This window comes from Nicotiana tabacum, chromosome 4 (genome assembly GCF_000715075.1).
Source record: "Nicotiana tabacum cultivar K326 chromosome 4, ASM71507v2, whole genome shotgun sequence".
Taxonomy (NCBI): Eukaryota; Viridiplantae; Streptophyta; class Magnoliopsida; order Solanales; family Solanaceae; genus Nicotiana; species Nicotiana tabacum.
Window position 1 is genome coordinate 3,198,371 of NC_134083.1, and position 9,862 is coordinate 3,208,232.

General features: G+C 38.5%; 1 protein-coding gene across 1 annotated transcript; it reads left to right on the forward strand.

Moving 5' to 3' along the window:
- Window positions 1-2,001: 2,001 nt before the first annotated feature.
- On the forward strand, window positions 2,002-9,492 carry LOC107830506 (ABC transporter B family member 19-like). Its single transcript, XM_016658097.2, has 11 exons — window positions 2,002-2,437; window positions 2,581-3,036; window positions 3,479-3,926; window positions 4,646-4,700; window positions 4,796-4,971; window positions 5,149-5,313; window positions 5,644-5,939; window positions 6,226-6,542; window positions 6,633-6,856; window positions 6,963-8,879; window positions 8,964-9,492. The coding sequence occupies exons 1-11, from the start codon at window positions 2,268-2,270 to the stop codon at window positions 9,309-9,311; spliced, it is 4,572 nt and encodes a 1,523-aa protein (XP_016513583.2). The 5' UTR covers window positions 2,002-2,267; the 3' UTR covers window positions 9,312-9,492.
- Window positions 9,493-9,862: the final 370 nt, after the last annotated feature.

Sequence of the window (9,862 nt, forward strand, 5' to 3'; positions counted from 1 at the left end):
GACACATAAAAAAAACACATTTGTCTTCATGCTAAGTACAGCATGCTGTCCAAATTTGCATATATTGTTGAAGGAATATCATAAAATTATCTTTTTTTTTTAAAATCACAATTATAGGATGTTGTCCAAATTTGCATAGAAATTGTTGAAGGAATATCTTAAAATTATGTTTGTTTTCATACCAAGTATAGCATGCTGCCAAATTTGCATAGAAGTTGTTGAAGGAATGTCTAAATCATCCAGTCAGAGCCTTACTCATGTTAGGGAAATTTCTTTAATCCTTGTTGCATAAATTAATTAGAGCTGATTCTAAAGCATCTCCACGGAGTTATTGAAGGGTGCTTTATAAGGATTAATTATTTTTGCGGTTTGTTAATTTCTACGTAGAATAATTTATTTACGTTTAGCTCTTGAATTTGAAATATGTTGAGTGTCAACGCCAGAAAATTGCCAGATTTAATGCTAAGTGCAGAATTAGAAATGTTTAAATGGATCACCGAAATGTAGTGTCGTGGAATGATTGGAATTCTTTTAATTTTATGCTAAAGTGCAGAACTAGAAATGTATAAATCGACCACCAAACTGTAGTACTTTTTTTTATCCTTAACTAGAGGTCTTGAGTTTGAGCTCTGACTTGACAATCTTTCGGTAGGAAATTTGAATATGACGGGCGAACTAACAAAATAACAGTCCATTCAAAATGTATGGGAGAGATCTCCTTGTGACATTTGGATACATGATGTTTGATTTGCCCGAAAGGACACAGAATTACATCAATTTCCGGGGATCACTTTCGCTTGTTTCGTTGTCGGAGAGCATATTGTTTTATCGTTTAATTGACTTCTTCTAGAGGGAGGAACATGAGATTAATTAGTTTAGTAACAAAGTCATGATTTACCTCTTTCTATAATTAAGTTTTATGCCAAGAAGGGAATCACAGAAGAGAAACAATGTCCTCTTTCAAGTGGCATTATAGGCAATTGTCACTTCAAAGGACAAGATACAGACATGACCAAAGGTAAACAAATAAAAGATAAGAAACAAACAACTACGTAAAAGCCGTTAATTCACTAATTCCTACGTTTTTGCATGGAAATCTGACCCCCTCATTAGCCGAAGGCCGACTTCAAGAGGGACAACTTTCTTCATAAAAGATTTTTCTTAATAAAACAGCTGGAGTTGAATGCTACTTTAACCAAAACGACCATGCGACCAAATCACAGATTGTCAAAATTAATAGTTCCCACTACTATGTGATTAAGAGTTTGAACTTAACATAAATCTAAAAATTGTTTAGTTTACTAACCTCTCTTTATATGCGGAGTCTAGAGAAAGGCCGGACCACATTAGGTCCACTGTATGCAGTCTTACCTCGCATTTCTGCAAGAGGCCATTTCCATGGCTTAAATCCAGAACTATTTATGTAGCCTTATCTTGCAATTTCTGCAAGAGCTTGTTTTCACGTCTTGAACGCGTGACTTCATCCGGAACGAAGCTAGAGTGTCGGCTACGGGTACGGCTGAACCCAATAACTTTGGTTCAAACCCTATATTTATCTTAAAAAATTCATCCGGGATGAAGCTAGAGTGTCGGCTACGGGTACGGCTGAACCCAATAACTTTGGTTCAAACCCTATATTTGTCTTAAAAAATTTATTGAATATATACAAATTATTAATTTAAAAACCCGTAACTTAAAATAATTACAACCTGACGTCCATGAGCTTCAAATCCGGCTTTGTACTTTATTGTTATATGGCGACTAACTCTTAGCTCCGTGCCAACTGCCTAGGCTCCCCCTCTGCCCAATGTCTAGACCACAAATCATTCTCGCGCCGGCTGGTCAGCATATCCTATAAACTAAAAGCCGGCCTACCAAAGTCACTAATTAAAACTAAGTGACCTAAGATAAATCTTTTTTCTTTTTCTTTTTCTCTATAGATTACGAGAGCAGTCGACAGTCATCAGCTTTATTTATAGAAAATGATGATTGGTCAATCATATATTGTCCTGAAATACTTAAAAACTTTACAAAGTTTGAAAAACACAAATGCAAAACCACTTATTTTTGGTCTTCGAGAAGTCAGAAGGCATCTTAATAAGGCGGATTGATCAAAGGCATTTTGTTGTTCAAAAACATTCATCCTAGGAAAATTTTGCTAAGAGAGAGCTGTAAATATACCTTTTTATGTTCATATTTGTCTACTACCATTCTATAACTTGAAAAGAGACAATCAGAATTCTTCACCATCAACAGCATTAATCCAAATGGCTCATTCTGAGTTTTCATCTTCCACTAGGCAGAGACGCCATACTACACCTGTGGTGTCACAGCAACCTTCCACATCATTCTCAATGTCAATGTCTACCTCCTACAACAACTTTAGTCGTGCGCGCAATCCCACGCCTGCTAGTCCTTTTGCCTCCGATGATGACAGGTCAGTCGCGTAGTTAAATGTATTGAAAGAGGTTCAACTGAATCCCCATTGTCGGAAAGTCTTGTTGGACAAATAGGCTAAAACAATTTTTTTTTTGTACATATAAAAATTGTTGAAGTAAACGTGACACAATATTTTGACAGGTCATGGCAAGGCGAGCTCTCTTGGCAATTTGAGCCAACAGGGTGGCGCGATAATCGCAACCTTAGTGCAGCACTAAGTCCGTGGACAGCTTCTGATGCTTCTTTCACTTCAGCAGCACATGGGAGTAGGATTTTCAGGAAATCAGCTAATGATTATTACTTATCGCGGACGACTAATGGTGTTTTCCATAGCTTCATTAATCCATCATATGATCATTCTTATTCTGGCCTCCAGCCTTCTGGAAGGCTTGAGCTTCAAAGTTTTGATTCCAGGGCCAGTGGGAATTCCTATGCCTCTCGTGATTATAAGGGCAAGCCCCACAAATCTTCAAAATTGGCAACTATTACAGAAGGGACCAGTGCTGGGAAAAGTGGTCCTTTGGCTGTGAAAGACGAGCTCCAGTCGATAGAGTTTGACAGAATAGAAGATCTTGAAAGGCAAATCCAGATTGACGGGTCAGATACCAACCTATATCATTAGTAACAATGTTAAATTGTGTGACTATATCATCTAAAAGCTAAAACTGTTATAAAGAGCACACATTTTTTTTACGTGCATGTCTGATTCTTTTTACATGGGCTAAGCATGTGGAAGAGCACACTTTTAATCACCCCTTACTTAATGAAGACTTAACCTAAATAGCCACCCGCCTAACCGCGTAAATTAGGAATAGCCGACGAATGTATAATCCATGTATAATATGTGTATAACTATGTATAATCAGTGTATAATCTATATATACTGGGGCTAGGAAAAGTAAACAGTGAATCCAGTCGACTATTTGTGTAAAGATCCACTTAATTATATTATGTATTCAACAAACACAATGACTCAAAATGGTTTCAGTATCAAAAGCTTATACACAGGCAATACTAATCATGCTAAACTACGTTGCAGGTCAAATGCTCATAATCATGGCATCGTTAGAGATCATCATGGACACCTTGATCAGATGGAACATAGCTTCAATATTAATGATACCTCTGATTGTGACGTGAAATGTGTTGATCATGTTTACGACGAACACAGCCACCATGTTCAATATTCTAAACAATCAAATTTCCAGCAGTATGGAAATGATTTGTACAATGATATTGACAAGAATCCTATAATACACGATGAAGAAAATGATGCAGAGGATGAGGCAGCAGCTCCTAAGCCAGTAGGGTTGTTGAGCTTGTTCAAATACTCCAGCAAGTTGGATATACTATTACTGCTGTTGGGTTGTATGGGGGCTCTAATAAATGGAGGATCTCTTCCTTGGTATTCTTATCTTTTTGGTAATTTCGTAAACAAAATTGCCCTGGACAAAGACAAAGATCGGATGATGAAGGATGTGGAAATGGTAATATATACTTACTATTTCATTGTATGCTCCTCCTTCCCTGCAATTTTTTATCCGTAGAAAAGTTGACATAGAAGAATTTGGTAGAGGTGTAGGTGGCAAAAGGGCGGGTTGGGTCAACGGGTCAAATCAATAAGCTAGTCATAACTCAACCTGCTGAAAGTTTGCTTGGGTCAAAATGGGTTAAGTAACAAGTCATAACCCAACTTGTCTAAGATGACCCAACTTTCCCTCCTTTTTTATTTTGTTTTTTTAAGAAAAAATGCGAAGCTAATGTATTTTTATTAAATTATTAGCTTCAGTTCTTTCAAATTTACATAATTACCGATCTCCAAATTATATTGTATATTTGGGTTTGAGTTGCATTTTGACCCGTCAGTTACATTGTTTTGACCCATTTTGGATCAATAGTTTGATCAGCCATTTCGGGTTCAACCCGTTCAGTCTAGTTAACAAACGAGTCAGAAGTAAACCGCTTAAACTTGGGCGGGTTACTAAAAATGGGTTGATCTTGAGACCTCTGTATGGAGGATTTGAATAGAGTTAGAGTAAGAATGAAGAATCTGTCAAGGATCTCAGTTAATAACTCCTTTCTCTCCTGCTAGCGGTTAAAAGAGAAAAATGAATGAATACTATTAATCCTAAATAGAGCAACTAATTGCCTATACACTCATTATCTAAATCTCAAGAGATCTTATAATAATTGATACAATCTTCAGGTGTGTGTGCTTATGACAGGGCTAACAGCAGTAGTCGTGGTTGGAGCATACTTAGGTAATTTAGACATTTGTATTCTCATATATACTATTCTGGATTTTAGAGTTTAAAGGAGAGTAATCACAGTTGACACTTTAATCATCTTATGCCAGAGACAACTTGCTGGAGATTGGTGGGAGAAAGATCAGCTCATAGAATAAGAACAAAGTACCTAAGAGCTGTTTTACGACAGGACATTGGATTTTTTGATACAGAACTGAATACTGGTGAAATCATGCATGGAATTTCAAGTGATGTGGCACAAATCCAAGAAGTGATGGGAGAAAAGGTACTTCTTTTTGCCCATTGATACTCTAAACTGATAAGTTTTCACTTCTTAATAGTGAAATAAGCTGTGTGTTAACCTTTACCACACTTATACAATGGCTAAACTAATCCAAAGAGAACTCACACCAAATGCATACAACAGCCTCTCTGATCCCGTGTAGTTTTGTACTTCATGCAGATGGCACATTTTGTTCACCATATCTTCACTTTCATCAACGGCTACGCAGTTGGTTTTAGAAGATCGTGGAAGGTTTCCCTGGCAGTTTTTGCAGTCACACCACTGTCTATGTTCTGTGGCCTTGCTTATAAAGCCATCTATGTTGGCCTCACACAGAAAGAAGAGGTGAGAGGCATGCAATGCAATTCAGCGTAACTCCTCCTCTCCCAATTTATATGACACTCTTTCTGTTTGGACCGTCCAAAATTGTTTCCCAGCATTCCTAAAACCTTCACAAGTTCCAAAATCAGCTACAATATTGAAGTGGCATTTTCTCCATCAAACTAACAGTTTCCTTGTTATTTTAATACTTTCGCCTACTATTATTTCTGTAACAAATGCATCAAAATGCCGTTCCTATTCAAATAGTTTAAACTGCACACTGAGTTCACTTTAATATTTCTCTGTTTAGTTCACTTTAAACTGCACACTGAGTTTTGTTGTTCTTTTGTAAAGGAATCTTATAGAAAAGCTGGCAGCATTGCAGAGCAAGCAATGAGTTCAATTAGGACCGTTACTGCTTTTGTAGCAGAGGACTTTTTAGATGCAAAATATGTGGAATCTCTGGAGAATTCGGGGCGTTTGGGGGCAAAGGTTGGTTTTGCTAAAGGAGCAGGAATTGGAGTTATTTATTTAGTTACTTATGCGACATGGGCATTGGCTTTCTGGTACGGTTCAATCCTTGTAGCAAAGGGAGAGCTTTCAGGTGGTGAAGCCATTGCTTGTTTCTTTGGGGTTAACGTCGGGGGCAGGTAAATAATTCTGTCATTTTTCTCTCTATCTTCCCTCCACCAGAAGAAGATTTAATAAGCTAATCAACTTAAATTAATAAATGAAATTTGAGGAAGTCTCAAACTTTAAAGGAAGCAAACATTTAACAATCATCAATGTATTGCAGAAGAATTCAGCTTATTGACAACTATTCCATAATAGGGAAATCATAATAATTTACCAATTGATGTAAACAGAACTACTAAATTTTTGCCATTGGCAGCATATCTGGTCTGGCTTAAGTAAACCATATGTCTATTTGTGCAGGGGCTTGGCTCTATCCTTATCTTACTTTGCTCAGTTTGCACAAGGAACAGTTGCAGCTACTAGGGTATTTGAAGTTATAGACAGGATTCCAGAGATAGATCCCTACAGTCCAGAGGGAAGGAGGTTGTCAACTGTAAGAGGGAAAATTGAATTTAAATGTGTTACCTTTGCATATCCGGCTCGTCCAACTGTCCAGATTCTCCAGTCTCTTAACTTAGTCATTCCAGCTTCTAGGACATTAGCATTAGTAGGCACCAGTGGAGGGGGAAAGTCAACGATCTTTGCTCTTATAGAAAGGTTTTATGATCCTGTTCAGGGTAAGCATATGAATCTTTCTTATATAGCAAGTATAACTGTTTGTGGATATTTTTCATGTCTGATTAAGGAAATTACAAATATCTGGGCAGGTCTAATTACCTTGGATGGTCATGATATAAGAACATTGCAAGTGAAGTGGCTGAGAAGTCAGATAGGTATGGTTGGTCAAGAACCGGTACTATTTGGGACAAGCATACTTGAAAATGTGATGATGGGAAAAGAAAATGCTACCAAGAAAGAGGCTATGGCTGCTTGCGTTGCGGCAAATGCTCACAGTTTTATCTCAAGACTTCCAGAAGGCTATGATACACAGGTGCAGTATATGGATTATCAGTTCATATTCCACATTCCACAATAATCTAACAAGATAACGATATGCATATTAAAAGGGTACTTCTAAACTTAATGTACCTGTACAGGTTGGAGACCGAGGAACCCAACTCTCTGGAGGACAAAAGCAGCGGATTGCTCTTGCTCGAGCAATGGTTAAAGACCCAAAAATTCTTCTGTTAGACGAACCAACAAGTGCCTTAGACCCCGAGTCTGAGGCCATTGTACAACGCGCCATTGACAAGATCTCCAAGGGCAGAACCACGTTAGTGATTGCCCATAGGTTAGCTACCGTAAGAAATGCTCACACTATAGTCGTTCTTGATCGTGGTTCAGTTGTTGAGACAGGTAACCATGATCAGCTAATGGAAAAGGCTGGGGTCTACTTTGGCCTCATCAAGCTTGCTTCAGAAGCAGTCCCAAAACCTATGTCAAAAGAGGGAGATGTTCCAAAGGAAATGGAATTCTCTGCCTATGAGAAATCAATTTATGATGTCTCGAGAGTAAAAAGTGTATATGAAATCTCAAAATCAAAGTACCTAGAATCTATGCAAGAAGGAAGCCACAGAAAAGAAGAAGGAAAGATCAACAGCTATCGTCTCTCAGAATTATGGAACCTGCAGCGACCCGAGCTGATAATGCTATTAGTTGGGCTAATATTGGGTATGCTTGCAGGTGCAATTCTCTCCCTCTATCCCTTAGTTCTAGGGCAAGCACTTAAAGTCTACTTTTATACAGACATGTCAAGATTGAAAAGGGAAGTTGGATACCTCTGCTTGATACTAGTTGGTCTTGGATTTGGGTGTATATTCACTATGGTAGGCCAACAAGGCTTCTGTGGTTGGGCTGGTACCAGGCTAACCATGAGAGTTAGAAGTTTATTGTTTAAAGCTATACTCAAACAAGAACCTGGTTGGTTTGATCTTGACGAGAATTCCACTGGAGTTCTAGTGTCAAGGCTTTCTGTTGATTGTGTCAGTGTCAGGTCTGTTGTTGGTGATAGGTTTTCTGTACTGCTAATGGGCCTGAGCTCAGCAGCTGTTGGACTTGGTGTGTCATTCAAACTTGAATGGAGATTAGCTCTTTTGGCCACTGCTCTCACACCATTTACTCTAGGAGCAAGCTACCTCACTTTGATTATAAATGTAGGAGGAAAACTAGACAACAGCTCTTATGCGAAAGCTAGCAGTATAGCTGCAGGGGCTGTGTCAAATATAAGAACTGTGGCAACATTCTCAACTCAGGAGCAAATAGTTAAATCATTTGAACAGGCTTTATCTGAGCCCAAGCGAACATCAGTCAGAAGGTCACAAATGCTTGGTCTAGCACTAGGCCTTTCTCAAGGTGCAATGTATGGAGCATATACCCTGACTCTCTGGTTTGGTGCTTACTTGGTAAAGCAAGGCTATACCAATTTCGGTGACGTATATAAGATTTTCCTAATACTTGTGCTGAGCTCATTTGCTGTTGGACAACTTGCTGGCCTTGCCCCAGATACTTCTATGGCTTCAACCGCAATACCCGCTGTTCTTGCTATCATTAACCGTAGGCCTACAATAGGCAATGAGCGTGTGAAAGGAAAAAAGATTGAAATATCAAAGCCATTTGATATAGAGTTTAAGATGGTCACATTTGCATATCCGTCAAGGCCGGACGTCATAGTGATGAGAAACTTTACTCTTAAGATCAGAGGTGGGACAATGGTAGCATTGGTTGGAGCAAGTGGATCTGGAAAGTCAACAGCGATATGGTTGATACAGAGGTTTTACGACCCAACACAAGGAAGAGTACTAATGGAAGGGGTTGATCTGAGGGAGCTGAATTTGAAGTGGTTGAGAAGGCAGACAGCTCTGGTCAGTCAAGAACCAGCCTTATTTGCTGGCACCATTAGAGAGAATATTGCATTTGGCAAGCCTAATGCTTCATGGGCTGAAATTGAAGATGCAGCAAAGGAAGCTCACATTCATAAATTTATCAGTGGGCTTCCTCAAGGTTATGAAACAGAGGTAAGCCTCACATATGTTTTTGATTTTAAGAGTAAGGTGGGCATGACTTGACTAATCTCTAGAGTTTGGCATGCTATTTTACAGGTTGGTCAGAGTGGCGTTCAGTTATCAGGTGGACAGAAACAGAGGATAGCAATTGCAAGAGCCATACTAAAGAAATCAAAGGTGCTCTTACTGGATGAAGCTAGCAGTGCATTGGACTTAGAATCAGAGAAGCATGTTCAAGATGCACTCAGGAAGATTTCCAAGAGGGCTACCACAGTTGTGGTAGCTCATCGCCTTTCTACAATTAGAGAAGCCAGTGTGATTGCTGTTGTGAAGGAGGGCACAATAGCAGAATATGGAAGCCATGACAAACTCATGGCTTCCCACCTTGATGGTCTATATGCTAGCTTAGTTTGGGCAGAAACAGAAGCCTTGGCGTTTTCTTGATCTTGATTATGAAATATTTGGAAGCTCATCAAAACATTGTCCTTAGGAATTACTTCATCATATATATTAAAAAATCCATAGCTTATTCAGTAATCTCGGGAAATAATGTAAAAGTTTACGATGAACAAGTATCATTTTTGGCTTTAAGGATGTTCTTGATTCTTGAACAGATTAAATCGAACACACTGTACTCAGGCGGATAAGCTTTAGTATATGGGTTGTGGAACCTAGTAGTTTTGGCTCAAACCATATATTAAGAAATTCCACTAAATATGTAAAAATTTAAATTCATAACCCAATTAATTACTAGCACTCGAAGTCGAGTCCGTAAATTCAGAACCCAAAAAGTTCAAATCTTGGATCCACCTCTGACTGTACTTAGTATCAAGTATGCAAAACAGATCAATGCTTTGAAGAAATAAGCTCGGAAGACTCTATAAGCTGAAGCTCAGATATGAAAGTACATTACATGTCATTTTCAATAGTCCTACATACAACTGCAAAGTCAAAATCCAATACTTTTCTTACCTCTCGAAATAGTTACACCTCCT